Raw genomic sequence first — 20,915 nt, forward strand, 5'->3', positions numbered from 1 at the left:
GGAACTACAGAGTTTCAATGAAGTAAAATCTTAAGATTTTTAGCGTATAATGGTCTATAGTTTATGTGTATATTAGAGTCAAAAGGATGAGTAAAGGCTTAAGAGTTGATTGGATATGAAAAAGAGCCAGAGTCATAGTTTTGAGTTCTTTAGTGAACAAAAACCAAGATTTATGTAATGTCATTAGTGTCTAATAGAATGACAAAAGTTCAGAGTCCTGGCCATAGGCTGGTCCTGAGGTTTGTGACCTGTGATTTAAAAATATGGTACCTCCTCTGTTTAGGACATGATGTAACCTTGACACCCCACCCCTACCCCCATAAATTTCAATTAGAGCTTATAAAATAGAGACATTCTGTTCCTTAAAGAAGGGCTACAGAAAAAAATGTACTCTTGTAAGTTTTATGAGTCTTTGGCATGCATATACAGGCATACCTTGTTTTATTGTACTTCACAGATACTGCATTTTTTACAAATTGAAGGTTTATGGCAACCCTGCATTGAATAAGTCTATCATTGCCATTTTTCAAACAGGCTCAGACGATGGTTAGTATTTTTTAGCAATAAATTATTTTTTTAACTGAAGTATATACATTTTTAGACATAATGATATTTCTCAATAGATTATAGTATAGTATAAACAAAACTTTTATATGCACTGGGAAACCAAAAAATTTATGTGACTCACTTTATTGAGATATTTGCTTTATTGTGGTGGTCTGGAACAGAACCTGCAATATCTCCAAGGTATGCCTGTATATAATATATGAGGAAAGAACCTTGTGCTTCTTAAACTATAATGGACATACAATCACCTGGGGTCTGTTAGAATGTTTCTAATGTGTAGGCCTGGAGTAAGGCCTGAGAGTCTGCATTTCTAACACGCCCCCAGGTGAAGCCAATGCTGCTAGTTCCTAGGTCACATTTGAATAACAAGTACCTTTTTTTGGTTTGTTCTGTGGTTTATGAAAGACACTGGCGGTTCAAATACATCTCAGTTATCATCCGTGCTATTTATCCTTTTGCAGCAGTTCCACTGCCCTCTTTCTATCCTCTCTTCACTTTCCTTAATTCATGCCTTCGTGATGTATCCATTAAATTCTGCAGTTGCCTATTAACTCACTACTTGCCTTGCCCCACTCTCTTCAATTTCATCTCTCACTCTGAGGCTAGCCCAGGTTATCTTTCTGAAGTGAATATCAGATTGCATCATCGTACTGATAAAAATATTTGAGATGCCACATTCCCTTCACGATAAAGTCAGTACTTCTTTGTAAGCCAGAGAGAGTCTTAAGCAGTTCGGCCCTACCTACTTTTATAGCCTCATTGCCCATTACTCCCACACATGTGCCCTCTATCTTCAGCTTATTGAACATATTGCTATTTTTTATATTTTCTGTCTTTTCTCATACTTTCATCTTTGTACATAGACCATTTATTCTGCCCACCCGGAATGAACTAGTGGGTTCATTTCTGTCTGAAGAACAGCTCTTCAGGATACAGACCAAAAGTCAACTCTTGTGAAACCTTTATTTTGTTTGGATTTTCCTTTAAGTGCTTTTTCTCTGTTCATGCCCCCATTAGAGTATGTATCAGATGGCATCACAGTTTTGCTCACTCTGCCACCTCCTCATCAGCTTTATTGAGTATTTTTAACTCTGTTAATTGACTGGGTGTAATGGTTTTATGTTTGTGAATGATTGTTTAGTAGTGATCTTGAATATGTTTCTATTTGTTTATTTCTACTTAATCTTTTTCAAACTCACCTGTTTGTCTTTTACTTATTATAATTTGTAATTTTTAATAAATTGGAACAATTAGGAACATCTTAGAATATAAGACCAGTTTTTGTAATAGAGTTAACTTAATGGGAAGGCAAGGAGGACATTAATTTGGCCCACTATTTGTTTCCTGAACATGAAAGAACCAAAGAGTTGGTCAGTAATGCATTGTCAAGAGTTATATAAAATTTCTGTATTTTTTTTAGAAAAATAAAAATGTAAACATTCATATTTTCATTGTTTGTGTTTATCTCCTAGAGGACCTCTGGGAATGTTTAGAAAGTGCCAGTGGTAAGCCTATAGCAGCAGTGATGAATACCTGGACCAAACAAATGGGATTCCCCCTCATTTATGTGGAAGCAGAACAGGTAAACTTAATTTTAAAAAATCCCTCAATTTCTCTGATACGGTATTAAATGAAATCTTATCAGTGGTATCAAATTTGTTTTTCTGTACTTTAAGAATTCTAGGTGACATTTATTTATTTAATATACCTTCATTAATTTCAGAGAAAGGAAAAGAGAGGGAGAGAGACATAGAAACATCAATGATGAGAGAGCCATTGATCGGCTGCCTCCTGCACGCTCCACATTGGGGACCGAGCCCACAACCCCGGGCATGTGCCCTGACTGGGAATCCAACCACAGTCTCCTGGATCCTAGTCGACGCTCAACCGCTGAGCCACGCCTGGCAGGGCAAGAATTCTAGGTGACATTTAAACCAGCCCTGGTACTCTCAAAATGTACCCACATTTACATGGTATATTACAGTGTAAATTAACCTTCCAAAGACACATCTTAACCTTAAACATGATTGTATTTTATATTAAAGTACACACGTTGGAGGACCTCTCAGTTAGACTGGCTAGAAGCATTTGAAAAGGCATTTTAGGGAATACAGTCAGTCATTTTTGGTGAAAAATAAGAGAGCTCTGTAACACAAAACATCTTGGATTATGATCTATTTCTTTATAGTCCCTAAATTTAAATATTTTTGCTTTATTTATGAATCAATTTAAAAGTTACCTTTCAACTTTTCAAGGAAATCTATGTAATACATAACTAGTCAACAATGCAGTAAAGTTTGTTAGTTATTTCTCTATGGCATCCAAGTGGCCATTGCTTCCTCAAATTTTTTAGTTTTCAATTTTGTCTCTAGTAGTCAACTTATCTGTAAAGGTCATTGGACCAATTTTAATTTGATTTAGGCAGTCTTAAATTTGTTATATTTTGTGTTACTTAAAATGTTCTGGGTGTAGTAACAAATGATAAATGAAACAAATGACTATGTTTTGTTGAAGTATTTTTAAAGATATGTACTTGCACCCTGACTGGTGTGGCTCAGTTGGTTGAGCATTGTCCTGTGCCTTGAAAGGTCACTGGTTCAATGTCCCAGTTAGGGCACATGCCCAGGTTGTGGGTTCTGTCCTAGGGTGATCTGGGGGCCATACACGAGGCAACCAATCAATGTTTCTCTCTCACATCACTATTTCTCTTTCTCCCTTGCCCCCTCTCTAAAACCAAAAAAAACAACATAATTTTTCTTTTTATTTATTTATTTTTAAAATTTATCTTTATTGTTGAAAGTTTTACAGATGTCCCCTCCCCCTCCCTCCCATTGACCCCCTCCACCCTCCTCTTGCCCCCTCCCCAGACTTTTACCCATACTGTTGTCTGTGTTCATAGGTTATGCATATATGCATATAAATTCTTTGGTTAATCTCTTTCCACCTTCACCCCCTTCCCTCTGCTACAGGTCAGCCTGTAAATATATATATATATGTACTTGCTTCTCTTTCTCTTTCTCTTTCTCTTTCTCTTTCTCTTTCTCTTTCTCTTTCTCTTTCTCTCTCTTTCTCTTTTTTTTCTCTCTCTTCTTCTCTCTCTCTTTCTCTGCCTCTCTCCCTCTCCCCCTTCCTCCCTCTCTCTCAAATCAATCAATATGTAAATAAAAATATATACTTGCCTTTGTTGCTTCTGGCCTTTTAGTCCCCCCTCCCACTTTTTTGTTTATTGCAAAGCTAATCCTTTGAAAACAAGGTGTGTGCTTTTTTTATGTTTATCAGTCATTCTAAAAATTTGAATTCTGAATATTGCGTCCACATGCTAACCTAAAATAACTTGCTGTAGTATTATTTATTGTTATGTATCCCTTTGAAAATTTTAGTCCTTTAAAGTTCTTATCTGGGTACATACCTCTTCTGAGGGCCCACATTACATAGAACCTGCTCTTTTATTTAGACTATTGTTATTTTGAAGGCTAAATAAGAAATAGGGACTTTTCACTATTCTGTAACATCATCATCTTCATCATCATTGCATTTTATGTACTTGTAGGACATGGGATTATACTGCTTTTACATTCTACTTTGTCACAGAAATGTTGTCCCCTTCCAAAAAAGAAAAAAATTTTATACTACTATAGCCTTTGTTTTGCTTCTTTAGGTAGAAGATGACAGATTACTGAAGTTGTCCCAAAGGAAGTTCTGTGCCAGTGGACCATATGTTGGTAAGCAAATGGCTATAAGTGGCAGTTGATCAATGAGTTTGGTTACCATACCAGTAGTGTTTCAAATAATAGGAAATAATTATCCATTTTTTAATAGAATTAAATAGAACCAAGAAAATGGTAATGGAATAAAAATGAAATCCAGAAAATCAAGAAAGGAGATTCATGCCCTGGCCGGGTAGCTCAGTTGGTTGGAACCTTGGATACACCAAGGTTGTGGGTTTGATCCTCGATCAGGCCATGTGCAGGAATCAACCAGTGAATCCGTAAATAAGTGGAACAACCTTACCTGGTTTGGCTCAGTAGTTAGAGCATCAGCCTGTGGACTGAAGGGTCCCAGGGTTGATTCTGGCCAAGGGCGTGTACCTCGGTTGCAGGTTCTATCCCCGGCCCCTGTCCAGGCGCGTGTGGGGGGCAACCAATTGATGTGTCTCTCTCGCTCACGCTTTCTTTCTCTTTCTCTCCTTTCCTCTCTTTCGGAAAAGCAATGGAAAAAATATCCTCGGGTAAGGATTAAAAATAATAAGTGGATCAACTAATGGAAGTCTCTCTTTTTTCTCTCTAAAATCAATTTTTAAAAAGTTAGAAAAAGAAAAGAAAGATTTATGAAGTATATGGAATGTCGTCATGTTCTTAGATTTTTTTATATTCCATGTCTCTGTGTATGAAGAAGGATAGGAACCCAAGAAGTGATGCCTCTAGCCTTAATCCCTAAAAGAAAACTTGATACACATTTGTGTATGTGGCTAATTATTTTTTAAATTCTTGGGCATAATAAGTAAGTCAATAAATAAGACCCAATGATTATTTAGATGTATTTATAGTGCCAGCTCTATAACTCACTCTTATTTTATACTCAGCAACACCATTAGGTAGGTAAAATTATTTCCATTTTACAAATGAGTTGAGGCATAGGTAGGTTAGTTAAATTGCCCAATGTCAAAGAGTAGGAATTCAAACAAAATAATTGGATTCCATAAATTTATACCCTTACTTACCACTCATCTATGCTTTTTTCAATATTCCTACATGTCATTAGACTCTTTTACCCAGGAAATTAAAGATTAATTGAAAAATCAAAAAATAAAGTGTTTTTCTACACCTTTTAGACTTCCTTTAAAGTAGGTTTCAGCAGGGGGGAGATGTATATCAGAATCATCAGTGCCTTTTCATGTTCCACCCACCAAAATATGATGCACTCTACTAAGATTAAAAGGTACATCCTTCTACCCTTAACTTTCTTTAGCATTTAAAATTACTCTTTTAATAAATATGTTTGGCAAGTCAGAGGACAAGTATATTATCCAAATAAATCCCTAAGTGTCACAGTTGCCATTTTCTCCCTCACACCTGCAATTTTCATTGTAGGACTGACAGGGTTTGCAGGTTTTTCTAATACCCTGTGACCAATACAGGCAGTGTTAAAATCTGAAACATCCCAGTGTCAAGAGGAAATTTTAATTTGTGGTTTAGCCTAATAGCATAAAGCTATATAACTTATTAAAATATTTCCTTTAATATACTCGTGGGCAGTGACTCTTTTGTTGACATCTTAATGCAAAGCCAGTTTTGCTGTCTGATACCTAAGAGTATATGTATCTGTCTTACAAAAGCTTCGGCTTTTATTTTTTTTATTATTTTTAAAATATATCTTTATTGATTTCAGAGAGAGGGAAGGAGAGAGATCGAAATAGTAATGATGAGAGAGTCGTAATTGATCAGCTGCCTCCTGCACGCTTCCAACTAGGGAACCTGGGCATGTACCCTGACCGGGAATCGAACCGAGATCTCCTGGGTCCTCGGTTGATGCCCAACCGCTGAGCCACGCCTAGCCAGGCAGCTTTGGCTTTTAGATGTGATGTGTTCATGATGGAATCCAGTTGCTCCCGGGGTATAGCCTGTCTATCAGAAAAATAAAAACCAACCCTCTGGTGTTTCAGTAATATATATATACACCTGTTAAAGACTGCACCTTGGTATTTGTTTTTAAATGCTATGTGAGGGCTTTTACACACTTGAAATTTCTTTAAGACAATAAACTCATTGATTGTCTTTATTGCTCTGTAAAGGGGAAACAACAATTAAGTTAAAATCACTGTATTTGTGATCCTGAAAGTAAGGTTTTTTTTTAGCCTGTTGAGATTTTGTTAATAAATTCTCTTTTCCTTCACACCGATATTATTCAGGTCACCTGAAAGAGTTTTTGTAACATTAAAAATGAGCTATTGGCTTAGTAGTTAGACTCAAGGCTGTGCATAGGATATCAGTGTTCTCTTTCCACTTTACCTTCTATTTTTTACAATGAGAAATTATTTTTCAAGTTTTCTATTTGTTTTTCTCTTGCTTAAGGAGAAGACTGTCCCCAGTGGATGGTTCCTATCACAATCTCTACTAGTGAAGATCCCAACCATGCCAAACTGAAAATTCTAATGGACAAGCCAGAGATGAATGTGGTTTTGAAGAATGTCAAACCAGACCAATGGGTAAAGGTGAGTCCAGAAGTGGCATGGCCGTTTTTATCTTATCTAAATTGAATTGATTGATTTCTCTTACTTTTATGCATTTTATGGCTGGTTCTAAATTCTACTGCTTCAGTTTAGACTAAGACTTGCAAAGAAAAAAATATTTCTAAACTTTCCTGTGTGAAATTTAGGGCCAGTTTTCAAATAAGACTGTCTAGATATTTGCCTTTATGTCAGATAAGAGAGTGGTAGATAAGCAGATTCAAAAGGATAGCATTAAAGAGAGAGGGGGGGAAAGGTAGACTGTGTATAAAGTCACATTAACCAAAACATTTGTAGTCTCACAACTTCAGTCTGTCCTGTCATTGTAATGACATGTTAACCTCAATGATGTGTTGTCATCCTATGGGTACAACTATAATCAGGTGAGATCAGTATAATAATAATCAGTTTGTGTCACTGAAATGTGAAATTCCTTTGGCTGGTGTTTTAAAACCATTTCACAAAAATAACAGTTGGTAAATATTATTTTTCATTATTCTATACTCTGTACTTTTCATAATGAAAGTACTATAAGTTTTTCTCCCAATTGTAGCTTCCTGATAGGAATTACACATTGACTGGACTTTTGTGCTTTCTGAAAGGAGCCATTTCTCCCTCTGTTTTAATTTTTATACTCATGGAATACTATATTCCATTCAAAATTATAATCTGGAAGATTAAATAGCAATATGAACTTTGCTTATAAGTGAAAAAAATGTTATATACACTATGATTGAAATTAGGTAAATAACAGTGTTATTTCTACAATAAAAGGTAAAGGTAATCAAAATAATAGTTGTATTAAAATTGTGAGGTGATTTTTTACTATTTATATGTAAATACCAAAATATTTGTATCTTATACTCTTATTTTACCATTAAAATATTTTGTGCCCGGCTGGCGTGGGTCAGTGGTTGAGTGTCGACCTAGCATCCAGGAGATCTCGGTTCAATTCCCTGTCAGGGCACATGTCCAGGTTCTGGGCTCGATCCCCAGTAGGGGACATGCAGGAGGCAGCCAATCAGTAATGACTCTCTCATCATTGATGTTTCAACTCTCTCCCTCTCTCTGAAATCAATAAAGATATATTTATATATATATATATATATATATATATATATATATAGTGTGTAAATACTACCAAATAGTATTTTTGGTTGTTGGCAAATAGCCTGCAGAGAATGACAGTGATAACCTGACTTCAAAAATCATGTGAACTGTTTTTTAAGTCCATGCAATTCTTTAAAATCTAGGACCTGACAGTTATTATTCTCTTGGCACTCTGGGCTCAATAGATCAATGTTTGTAAAGGCTTAGTCTTCCTTAGAGATTCCACTGTCCGACTGTTTTTACATATAGTAAATATTTCCTGTAAACTTAAAACTATCGACTGAGTTTAGGAATAGAAACTTATCCATATCATTTCTTCCCTCCGTGTTCTTCCTGCTGTCCCTCACTTTGGCCCCTACCATGTCAAGTGTCTGTTTTCTTTTGCCTCTGTTCATCTTTGAAAACTGATTTCTATCTTTATGTGATGTTTATTTTAATCCCTGTCTGTTGGCATATATGATCTTGTTTTTCATCCAGATATACTAAAACCAGAGCTTTTTCACACCTACAAAAAACTGACTTAAAAAAATAGATGCAGCTGTTTAATAATACCTACTGGATATCTTTTCAGTTAAACCTGGGAACAGTTGGGTTTTATCGGACCCAGTACAGCTCAGCCATGCTGGAAAGTTTATTACCAGGCATTCGTGACCTTTCTCTGCCCCCTGTGGATCGACTTGGATTACAGAATGACCTCTTCTCCTTGGTGAGCCTCTCTCAAGTGTATGATGGATTTTGTTATTAAAGGATTTTGTTTTTCCTGGAGTGTTTAACTGACACATAATTAGAAGAATATAGTTCTTGAAGGTCAAATGTCTTTGGGATTAGAGCAAATGACTAATTATTAACTAACATGACAAAATTGAGCCTATGTAATTTATCAGAAACAAATCCCATTTCATTACTCCTAAACCAGCTTTTACAACTGTACTTAAACTATCCTTTGTAAAGCAGAAATTATTTTCAATAGAAATAGATAAGAGCCTTGAAAAAATTTACTTGGTGACGTGACTTTTTAAAAATATTTAATTGATTCAGAGTGATTTATATTTTTCTAAAGTAGTGGTTGTACTTTGCTGGAAAGTCTAGAATTTTTTCACATTTTGTTACTACTCAATATAGTAGCCCATTAGCTTTAGAGTTATATTTATATCTGGCTTTGTTCCAGAAAAGATTTAAAGCAGCAATTCGTAGTGTTATGTTTATGACTCCAGCATAGGTTAGATGATTTCTAGATGTCTTTGTGATAAAATTGTCAGATTCCTCCTAGTATTCCTTTAAATTGGACTTGAAGTTTTCCCTCCCCTCTGCAGTAACTGGTTTTGGATTCCTCCTTTGTATAAACACAGATTAGCATTGATGCACAAAACCTCACATCTGCTGATCTCATTGCTGAGAGAGACCTGTCCCAGGAGAGTGGTGTGTTTGTGCAGTTGGCTGCTGTAACAGAAGTTCTTTTTCCTAACTCTCTTAGCTAATTCTGAAAGGACTCTGAATTTGTAGTGCCTTCCAGTATGTGTTCATTTAGAAATGAGTAAAGGACAAGCTAAAGTTGACACAGTTTGCAGGTTCAGTTTTGAAAGAGCCTCTGTCAAAAACCAAAGCCCCACTATTTTTGCAAGTTTTCTAAAAGTATGAAAAATTTCAAAAGAAAAACAAAGCCAAGACCCCTGAAATGGAATAGAAATAGGAAGTTAACTATTTTCTTTCTTTCTTATTCTTTCCAAATTGGTGGAATTTTAGCATATTTTAAAATGGTTCTTTTATAAATAGAAGGGAAAAAAGTAAATAAGAAATGTCGTCATATAGGATTTTTATTTTATAAAAGTCTAGTGTTCCGAACTTATGTAGTCTCATTTTCTTTAAACCGAAGAGATAACTAACTAGCAGCAGATAATGCCAAAAATGCATGCTTGTGTTTTTTGTTTTGTTTTTGTTTGAAGACTAGGTTAATTTATGTTTTTTCCTATCCCAGGCTCGAGCTGGAATCATTAGCACTGTAGAGGTTCTAAAAGTCATGGAGGCTTTTGTGAATGAGCCCAATTATACTGTATGGAGCGACCTGAGCTGTAACCTGGGGATTCTCTCAACTCTCTTGTCCCACACAGACTTCTATGAGGAAATCCAGGAGTTTGTGAAAGATGTCTTTTCACCTATAGGGGAGAGACTGGGCTGGGACCCCAAACCTGGAGAAGGTAATGGATGTACCAAATGGGGAAAGAATTTATCAGAAATTGGTCCTTTTTTACTTATCTGTGGTTAACAATGACAGTAACATCATCTTGGTATCTGCTAGATGTTACTATGTATTCAGCTAGCCAGAAATTAAGACTTAGGTCTTTTAAGTCTCTTGTGAAGTTACATGGATCACCAACATAAAAACAGTGGTAGTTATATTATGTGTATTCATTGATAAATATGATTTGTGCATAAGCAAATAGTGGAAATAAGTGTCTTTTACGAGTTCCAAAGGCCCATGTATAGTCAAGAAAAGCTATAGGGAATTTTGGATTATTTTATTATTACCATAAATACCAGGTACCTTGTAAAGGCAGGTGCCAGTTTTCTGAATTAGGAGTTATTTAGCCTTCTACGTGTGTTCTCTGTGAGAGAACGTTGAGAATGGTGACTTTAGGGCTTTAAATATAACTATTTTCTACCATCTGCTAATAACTAAAGGCGGTATTTCCTCCTGACCAGTCTTGTTTTGGGTGGCAAACACTATTCTGACTTCTTTTATTCTAGATTAATGTTTTCTCTTCTAGAACTTTATATAAATGGAATCATTATATACTGTTCTTATATCTGGCTTCTGTCACTCAGTATGATATTCTTGTCACTCAGTATGATCCAGGTTCATTCCTTTTTATTGCTGAGTAGTATTTCATTGTATGAATATACCACAACTTATTTGGCCACTGTGCTGTTGCAAATTCATCAGATTTGTATGTTAGTGTTAATTTTTTATTGGAGACATAACCAATGTGCCATAAAATGCACCCTTTAAAGTATACAATTCAGTGGTTTTTAGTATGTTCACAAGATTGCACAACCATTACCACCATCTAATTCCAGAGCAATTTCTTTACTCTCATAAGAAACTCCATCCCCATTGGCAGTCATTCCCCATTCTCTGGTAACCCCAGTCTCAGGCAACCACTAATGTGCTATCTCATGGATTTGCCTGTTTAGGACATTTCACATAAATGGAATCATAACCTTTGTGGCCTTTTGTGTCTAGCTTCTTTCACTTAGCTACTTTCAAGGTTCATCCATGCTTCATGTATCACTTCATTCCTTTTTATAGCTGAAATAATAACTTCATTGTATGGATATACAGCACCACATTTTGTCTCTCTATTCATCAGTTGATAGAAGTTTGGATTGTTTCCACTTTTGTACTATTACGAATGCTGCTATAAACATTTGTATACAAGTTTTTGGGTGGACATATGCTTTCATTTCTCTTGGGTATATTCTTAAGTGTGGAATTGCTAGGTCATATGGTAACTCTATGTTTAACCTTTTGAGGAATTGCCAGACTGTTTTTCATAGTGGCCACACCATTTTACATTCCCACCAGCAATGTATGAGGGTTCTGATTTCTCCATATCCTTGTCAACATTTGTTATTATCTGTCTTTTTTATTCTAGCCGTCCTATTGGTTGTTAAGTGGTACCTCATTGTGGTTTTGATTTGCATTTCCCTAATGACCAATGATGCTGAGCATTTTTTATGTGCTTATTGGCCATTTGCATATCTTTGGAGAAATAGATCTGTCAAATTTTGATTTTAAAAATCTAAATTTTCATTTTCTTGTATATAGTATACTTGTTCTGTATGTGGCCTTTCCCTGAATCTTGGGTTAAAATTGCATGATCTAAGCCTGTTCTTTCACACATAATCCTTAGCTGTGTGATTACTTAGATGGAGTGAACATTTAGTAAATTTAGATAGTTGGCATTTGTGAATATACTAGACAAAATCAGCAATTTATTTGCTTACCTTGTCTGTTTAGCACTTCATTTCACTCTCATGATTTTATAGGTTTAAATCAAATGTTCTTTCAAGTACTAACTAAGGTAATTGATTCTGTTTGTTCAAGATTGTAGGCATGATATAACACAATTATAAGATATTTAGGTGACATATTTGTAAAAATAGGCTTTTAAATAGTTCTGTGTCTCTTTTACTTCTCAATCAGGTCATCTAGATGCACTCCTAAGGGGCTTGGTCCTGGGCAAACTAGGAAAAGCAGGACATAAGGCAACGTTAGAAGAAGCCCGTCGTCGGTTTAAGGACCATGTGGAAGGGAAACAGATTCTCTCCGCTGATCTGAGGAGTCCTGTAGGTTTTTATAATGAATTACCTTAATTTCTTGGTGACTGCAACATTCTGTGTAGTGTGAAACATATTTAAGAGTAATTAAAAATTACCTAAGTACTGACCCACAAATCGTGTCTGACCCTATTTTAAATATGTTCTATTTAGGTGGTTTGTAGCCAGCTTCTCATTTGTTTAGTTTCTTGGTCTGCACTGTGGTGCTAAAAGGTGGTTATCAGCACACCTTCCCCTGAGAAAGCTGTTGTGCTCTGTTCTTACTTACTATATGCCATCTCTCTGGTTTATGTGGGCTCTTAGCTCCTTGCCACAATTTGTATATAGCATCCACACATGGCTATTTACAATTTTTTTTTTTACTTTCTGTCTTTTCTTAACTTTAGAATATTTAGAACAAGGTACATTTCACCAGGTGCCTTCTTTCTTGTTCCTATATTCTCTTATAGGTCTATCTGACTGTTTTGAAGCATGGTGATGGCACTACTTTAGACGTTATGATAAAGGTGAGTAAATTTGAAAAGGGCTCTATGTGGTTTAAGAAAAACATCGTGGTAAAAGAAATATAAGCAGGTATGCATAATTGCGGACACCAAATATTAAGAAACTATGGGAGAAATATATTGTCTGTTTATGTATACTACCAATATGATAGAAAAAGTAATCTAATTTTTTTACTTCTTTTTACTCACAAGTTTATGTATCTTGAAACTTAACACTGAAATTGTTCATTTATTTTGATTAACAAGTTAGGCTCTTAAAATTTTCCCCTTCAATGTAAACTTATTTGGGGTTCTGCCCATTTTAAACAAAAGGTTTGTTTCTGTGCTTAGAAAAGGAATAGATAATCAGGTATTTCAAGGGTTTGAACTATGCCAGTGCCTCTTATGAATGGACAGGAAATTAATTCACCTGACTGCATAGCCTCTGGTTTCCCCAGGGTGGTTGGCATATAATTAAACTCTGGCTTAGAAAAAATATAAGCAAAACTTTCCATGTCCTAATAATGGCTGTGACCTGTTTGAAAGTCCTAATACTGTGGAACAAGTGGTACCCTCTAGTCCCTGTCCATGCAGTTGTCAACCTAAGAAATAACTTGACTATTTTGGTTGCATTAGAGGTGGAGGGAGTCTACTTATTACCATGAAATAAAATGTGCTCAAATCATCTATCAGACCTATAAAGCTCATTCATTGTAAGATCCACACTTGGGGGAATGAACAGGATAGGAGTGGGATGTGATTTAATACTTCCATTTATAATATATTAAGAATACTTCCTGATCCCAAGTAGATTAAATTGCAAAACTAATTTCCAGTATTTTAGTTTTAAGCAAATTCTATTTAAATGAGTAGAATGTTCTGAAAAATATAAACCTTGTTTAAGAAACTGCATCTCAAAATACACTCCTTTACCCATCTTGTTCAAGGGTTTCCTTCCTAATAATATATAATTATACTTTGGGTTTACCTTTCAACTAAATGACATTAAGGTCCCTTCACATTCTTAATAATCTGTGAACCTGTGCACTATAAATCAATATATTTCTTTGCATACAAAATGAAATGTTTTGTGGTTTTTGTCTATTCCATAAAAGGTATGCGACAAAATAGGGGTTCTGAAGATTTCATGACAGATTCCTTTACATTTTCATGTCATGGCATACTTTTAAGATTATATACTAGTATATATATTTAATAAGAATTTGCATCTGTTTAACACACGAGAACTCAGTAATTCAGCTCTCATGAAGGCAGGATTGGGTGTTTTTTATTTATTGATTGATTTCAGAGAGGAAGGGGGAGAGAGAGAAAAACACACACATTGATTTGTTGTTCCACTTATTTATGCATTCATTGGTTGCTTCTTAGTGCCCTGACTGGGAATCAAATCTTCAACCTTGGCTTATTGGGACGCTCTTACCAACTGAGCTACCCTGCCAGGGCCCAGAGTCAAAGTTCTTTAAAAAACAAACAAAAAACAGTTGATGAGAGATGAGGAGGATTGGTTTTTGTTGGTAATTTAAGAATATAATGAAGCAAGATAAAAATGACTTTAATTCAAAGTATATTTGAAATAGGGTGTTATGGTGCCATCTAGTGGACTAATGTAACAGGCTCTCCTTGAAAGCCTGAGTTCAGACCTTGAGTACTAGAGCTGAAAAGGACCTTAGAAATCATCTGTCCACCCCGCTCATTTTACAGATGGGGAAACTGAGACCCGGAGAGGTTAAGGACTTAGTCAAGATCACACAGCTAGTTAGAGGCAAACTGGGACTAGAACCCAGGTCTCCTGACTTCCTATCTATTTTACCACACTGCTGCTCAAAAGAGTCCAAAGGAAAGGAAGAGGAAACTGGGAGCTGTGATGGGGTCTCCAGACACTGGTCAGTGTTAAATTTTTAGGGGGAAAAATGGTCAAGAGAGTCTATAAATTAAGTTGTCTGGGAGAGGTATCTCAGATACATTTGTAGTTCTAATTTTTAAAAATACATATTTTGTTTCTGATTATGAAAAAATATTTTGTATATTAACTGTGAAAGATTTAAACACTATAAAGGTAGAAAGAAAAAAATAAAACCTACCTGTAATTTTAAAATATCAGGTCACAAAAATAGCACTTATAATATGATCTTATTCCTGATTTGGTAATGTGCGTATAGTAGTATTTTGATTTTTTTTTTTATACTTCTCTATTTTCCTAATGTTCTGTATTCAACATGTGCTGCTTCTTGCAGTTTAAAAATGTAATGATGCATAATCCCACTAAACAGAAACTATTAATTAATGTTAACATTTTGATATGTTTTCAGGGTTTTTTCCCCTTCACATTAAACTTTAAAAATTTTAAATAATTTTGCTTTGTCTCTCTCATTTTTTCACTTAATATATCAAGAACATGTTTATGTGACCAAACATTCTTAAAATGTTATATTCGATAATACATCTTATACATTTTTTACTGTTCTAAATTAAATTGGTGATCATCAGTGGTATTAGTAGTGATTAGTTTGTTCATGTAACATAGAACATTAGTCAGACATCAGTGGTGTAAAGAATTTGGCCATGAAGTGTTTATCCCTTGGATCTTGAAGTAAACTGCTCAGAACTGAGGAGAAGCCATTCATATAGTGAGCGCTTATATATAGTGACTTACAAAAATGGCATATGAGAAATTTAGTACCAAACATCTTGAAAAGTATTATTTTGTTAATTTCATACCCTGCAATCTTAGCCAATGAGAATGTAGAGCAAAAGTTTCACCATATTGGGGAAGAAGTTCATGTAAGCAATGCATAACTTCCAGGGGAGAGTTAACTATCTCTATCTTTATTTTTTCACTATAGCTTCACAAGCAAGCAGATATGCAGGAAGAGAAAAACCGAATTGAAAGAGTCCTTGGGGCTACTCTTTCACCTGAATTGATTCAAAAAGTCCTCACGTTTGCACTTTCAGTAAGTTGCAATGAAAACTGCTTTTAGAGGGAATTGTTACCCAGTGATCTGTGGCAAGTGTCTTTGACTGGTTCAGTGTCTTGATTGGCCTTAACCATAGAGTAAGGCTTCCTCTTAGTCTAGGAAAACTAGAATGAGCTTTTGTTACTGACCTCTATATCTCCCTTTAGTGCTGAGAATCAAAATAATTGGGAGAGGAAATAAACTGGAAAGTTGATTTATCCCTGTGCCTATTTTCTGTCTCTTCCCTTTTTTACTCTGTAGAAGCCCAAGCAAGTATCTGTTGAGCAATCTGTTTATACCTGTCTCAATGCCTTATTATCAGTTTGGCTGATCTTTAGGTTAAATATCCTCTTTGTTGGAAGCTTCTGGTGCCAATTAATTCCTAAAACAGGGAAAAGTATCTTCAAGCAATTACTTGAGTACCTCAACAACATTTGCCCTTTCTGGTACCAGAAGATGTTTTGGGTACAGTAGACTTTTAATTCTCTTTCTATTTTTAGGAAGAGGTACGTCCACAGGACACTGTATCAGTAATTGGTGGAGTGGCTGGAGGCAGCAAGCATGGAAGGAAGGCTGCTTGGAAATTTATAAAGGACAACTGGGAAGAACTTTATAATCGATACCAGGGAGGATTCTTAATATCCAGACTAATAAAGGTATGTGAAGATTTTTATTTTGTGTAGCGTGCTTATCATGGGTGTTATTGAGAGACATCCATGATTCACTAGACCCGTAGATTATGGTCTTTGCTCTTTAAGAGTTTTCCTAGTTATTAGCCTTGTTAAAGGGCTTCTCTGTCACCCATCCTGCACCCTCTAAAATAAATTGAAGTTGGGAGAGAATAGAATGGTTTGCTTTTAGGGTGAATGAAGTTTGTTCCAAGCCTCTTTTAGTTGCACTTACTGTTTAAACCATTGGGTGTTGTTTTTTTTGCAGCTATCAGTTGAGGGATTTGCAGTTGATAAAATGGCTGGAGAGGTTAAGGTAAGGAAAATACTGTTAACTTTTCACTTTTCTATCTAGTAAATAAAAACACTAACCAAACTATAATCATAGCATGTAGGGGTGATGTATGTTAGTGTCTCCTTTTATTGCTTAGAAAAAGACAGCTTAGGTTGATTCCTTAATGCCTGAAGAATTTAGTGTTGGAATCATCTTTGAGGGAGTTGAAATATGGTTAAACAAATGTGGAACTTGGAAGCACTTGACCTGGGTGTAAAGCTCCACTTAGCTCTGTGTTAGCTATTCGACTTCAAGCAAGTTTTTTAACCCCTATGAGCCTGTCTCATCTGTGAAATGGGGTAATGATAAGTTTTTATTTAGATTAAGGAACATAGTGGAGCTGGAACAGAGTAGGTCCTTGATGTTAGTAGCTCTTTTCTCTTTCTGATCAACTGTGTAGGTGACTATGTAGGAACTCCCCTCTTAACCTTTAAAAGGTTGATCATCAGTATAGTTGTAAAGTTTAGCATTTAGGGGAGAAATCTATACTGATTAGGAAAATGTTACCTTTAATCCTTCCATTGCTTTTAATTGTGAAGTATTTTTAAAGTGTCACTTTCACCTTCATCATTTTGAAGGCAAGGGGGTTATCACGTGTGGATTTGGAAGTTCTGAGAGTTCTAATGTTTGTTTCACTCTGTGAGCCATTGTTAGAAATAAGATTTTAAGAGTTCAGATATTGAGAAAACAGTGCAAGACTTGATCTCTGCATTCATTTAGTATTGTGCATTGTTTTATGTAAACCATTTATTGTAAAGATAAGTACTCTGAAGGAGAAATACATATAATGGGTTTGGCCGGGAAGGGCAGCGGCCAATTTAAGGCTGCTAAGATAGGTAGAGGCTAGACTATGGAGGACCTTATAGGCCATGTTAAAATTTTCCTAAGAATTGCCCAGCTGGTGTTACTCAGTGGTTGAGCATTGACCCTTGCACCAACCAAGGGGTTGCTGGTTCAGTTCCCATTCGAGGCCCGGGCCCAGGTTTCGGACTCAGTCCCCAGTAGGGGGCATGCAGGTGGCAGCCAATCGATGTTGATATTCTCTCCTAGATGTTTCTGTTTCTCCCTCTCCCTTCCTCTCTCTCTAAAATCAATAAAAACATATTTTTAAAAAATTTCCTAAAAGCGGAAAGTGCTTGAATGGCTTATAAACAAAGGAGTGACTTGATCTGATTTGTATTATAAAAATTTCGGCCTGGCTGCAGTGTAGAGAATAGTTTGAGTGGGGGAAGAGAAGCTGTTAGGAAGCTAACCCTCCAAGCAAGAATGATATAGTAGCTTGGAGGAGGTGAAGTGATGAAAGAGAGTCGAGGGCCTGATTTTGTTCATCTTTAATTCAGCAAATATTTACTGAGTAGCTTCTCTGTATTGTGAGCATATCTGGGGACCCGGAGAAAAAGTCAAGGATAATTCCCAGGTTTCTCTTGTGCAAATGGTGGTGCTGTAACAGGAGGAAGTCTTTCATCTTACTCAGGCCCTAAGAATCCAACCTTGATCTGGAGCCTTGGCGCAGGATCCCGTCATCTGTGTAAATAAGGTTATTGACTTCTAAAAGGTCTAGATTTAATCTGATGAATTAGTCATTCTCTTTTTTAGTGATCACTAGTTCAAAGGAAAGACCCTACCTTTTGCAGGTTGGTATTTAAAAGTCTACCTGTGAAACCAGGTAGACTTCCTTAGAAAATTAATTCAATCTTGAATCATTAAGCATTATAATAAATTATAATAAAATCAAAAATAGGTTTATTACATGAAAACCGTGAGTCAATGGAGTATTAAATTATTAGGGTATAGCAGCAATTTAAACTGCTTGGTTTTATCATCCCTTACAAATCTTTATTTGAAGCAGCCAAAATGTGTTGAGTCCTTAAGCACTCTGCCAAGTATTATGCTGTTTATATGGGTTGTCTCTTTAATCTTCTGGAGTAAATATTTTCTTATAGATGAGAAGACAGACTTAGAGCAGTTAATTTACTCAAGGTCGTAAATTAGTACATAATCAAGCCTAGATTCAAGTGTCAAGCCTGATTCCAAAGCCTAGTGAATCTAAAGAAAGGTGGTAGGTTCTGTCTCTTTACAATTAACTTTTGATTAGGTTTTAAGCATATTATACTCAGGGGAGAATTCCTATAGGTGGGTCCAAGAAGCTGTTTGTTTTCTTTTAACCTGGGTGTGGCAGTGTCATGAGTGAAGCTTGTGAATCCTTCACAGACCAGCAGGTGTTTTTTTTCATGACCTGTGGTACAAACTTCTTACTACTGCTGGTAATGATCCTACGTTCTGGGTTGTTTTATACCAGGCTTTCTTCGAGAGTCACCCAGCTCCTTCAGCCGAGCGTACCGTCCAGCAGTGTTGCGAAAATATCCTGCTGAATGCTGCTTGGCTCAAGCGAGATGCTGAGAGCATCCACCAGTACCTCCTTCAGCGAAAGGCCTCACCGCCCACAGTGTGAACCCTGAGCACGCTGCCACTGCGGTTCTGCTGCTTCGCTGCAGGGACAAGGTGGAGCTACCGAACAGCTGATTCATATACCAAGAATTTGGAGTCTTCTTTCAAACCAGTGGGGGTTGGACAATGAATGTAGTTAACTGGTTCCTGCTCACACTCCAGAATTAAATTCTATTGAAAAAGGAAAATCAGCAATTCAGCAAAAAAAAAAAAAAGGATAAAAAATAAAACTGTAAATATGATAGTAATAAAATAGAGCATAATGAAACTGTGAAACTTCCTGAAGCCTTGTCAGTGGTTAAAAGTATTTAACACTCTTCTGTTAATGACAGATGTTCTGTTTTTATAACCTACCAAAAGGAAACTCGAGGCTTCTGGGTGAAGAGGATTTTTGTGAAGTGGGTTCTGGGTTCTGCAAGCAGCCTACAAGCCAAGGGTAGTGTCCATTGCGGGGAATGGTTAAACATGAAAGACTGATAGCTGGTATAACATAGTCTGTGCATAATTCCAAGTGGGTTTTTTGGGTTTTGTTTTTGTTTTTTGGCATGGGGACTGATCAGGAAGACATATTTTCCTGCATAACTCAATCCACAGCAAGGATTGTAGTTTTCCTCCTTGCCTTCCCTTCTGTGTGACCCCTTGGCAAAAGAAAAAAGAAAAAAAAAAAAGGTTAAAAAAACAAAAACAACCTATCCTGGTCTGGGTTTCTTCCTCCCCTTAGTTCCTCCCCAGCACCCACCCCCCGGTGTCCTTCTTAGAAATAAAGAAATAATAAGGAACATCTTTTATAGCCACATTAAATAAGAGAAACTGATATATGTTATTTTTTCTTTCTCTTTTAAGATGACTTTTAAGAACCCTGAAAGGCATAGAGGTGAGAACAGAAATGAAAGGTTTTCAGCCAGGCCTTTCTGAAGGAGTTACTCTGCTGAAAATGGTCTTAGTTGTCTTATAGGCCAACTATCAAACCTCTTAATGACAGTATCAGCACTGGCTTCTCCTGGGTCATTTTGGGCATGTAAGAAGCCAGTGGTAACCGCTGGCCTGTATATTAGTGGTAACTGGCTAAAAACAGCAACAAGACTATACGCCTGTGGTGTCCACTCTTCTCTACAACGGTGTATCCTACTAACAAGCCTCACCTATCTAACCCAGTGAGTTTTAACTCTAAATCTCCTTCCTTTCTCTGTCCCTACAATTTTTCTTTTCTTTTTCCCCTCTTTTATTTTTCTTTTAAAAATATTTTTTGTGTTATTAACAGAAATTCATATTTGGTGTGGCTTAACTGTATTTCAGAAGGTCATCAGATTGTGAGACTGCTTCCTTGAAACATTTTTGTGCTATTGTTTTAAAAAAATAATAATTAAAAAACAGTTGGCGTTAATAAAAATGTCAATGTGAAATTGATGTCCTGATTTCTTTTATCTCTTTGATGAGAAACTAAAAACTTTCCTATCATTCAGTAGGATTGTAAGTTTAACTACCATAGGATTTTTTGAGTCTACGAAAATCCAGTTCCTGAGTTCCTAATGAATAGTACCTAAATGGGAAAATCCTACGATTCCTTCTAAATTAGTTCTGGACTCTCAAAACTCTCTCAGAGCCCCTGAGAGTCAGCACTCAGGAACTGAGAGCAGTTCCCATACACTGAGGCTTCCTCACACAGGCGCCATGCTCAGGGCTGCCCTGCAGGTTGACCAGGCATGTGCTCAAGGAAGCTGCAGAGCAGGGCCACCAAACGACTGAGAAGAATTCTGCTTTAATTAA

The 20,915-nt window shown here is 36.2% G+C and overlaps 1 protein-coding gene across 3 annotated transcripts in view; it reads left to right on the plus strand.

Annotated features, from left to right (window-relative positions):
• The window catches only part of NPEPPS (aminopeptidase puromycin sensitive), a 65,306-nt gene extending 44,755 nt beyond the window's left edge, over window positions 1-20,551 (plus strand). For 2 of the 3 annotated variants that reach the window (XM_087826158.1, XM_087826160.1), the window contains 11 exons: window positions 2,040-2,149; window positions 4,226-4,289; window positions 6,639-6,778; window positions 8,475-8,609; window positions 9,879-10,098; window positions 12,108-12,250; window positions 12,691-12,747; window positions 15,588-15,695; window positions 16,199-16,354; window positions 16,635-16,682; window positions 19,000-20,551. In XM_087826158.1, coding sequence (XP_087682284.1) covers window positions 2,040-2,149; window positions 4,226-4,289; window positions 6,639-6,778; window positions 8,475-8,609; window positions 9,879-10,098; window positions 12,108-12,250; window positions 12,691-12,747; window positions 15,588-15,695; window positions 16,199-16,354; window positions 16,635-16,682; window positions 19,000-19,152 — 1,334 coding nt within the window. In that variant the 3' untranslated portion in view covers window positions 19,153-20,551. Of the gene's footprint in view, window positions 1-2,039; window positions 2,150-4,225; window positions 4,290-6,638; window positions 6,779-8,474; window positions 8,610-9,878; window positions 10,099-12,107; window positions 12,251-12,690; window positions 12,748-14,445; window positions 14,628-15,587; window positions 15,696-16,198; window positions 16,355-16,634; window positions 16,683-18,999 lie in introns of those variants that run through there. The other variant, XM_087826159.1, reaches the window with a different exon arrangement.
• Window positions 20,552-20,915: the final 364 nt, after the last annotated feature.

Source organism: Miniopterus natalensis, chromosome 17 (genome assembly GCF_054644295.1).
Source record: "Miniopterus natalensis isolate mMinNat1 chromosome 17, mMinNat1.hap1, whole genome shotgun sequence".
In the NCBI taxonomy this organism is placed as follows: domain Eukaryota; kingdom Metazoa; phylum Chordata; class Mammalia; order Chiroptera; family Miniopteridae; genus Miniopterus; species Miniopterus natalensis.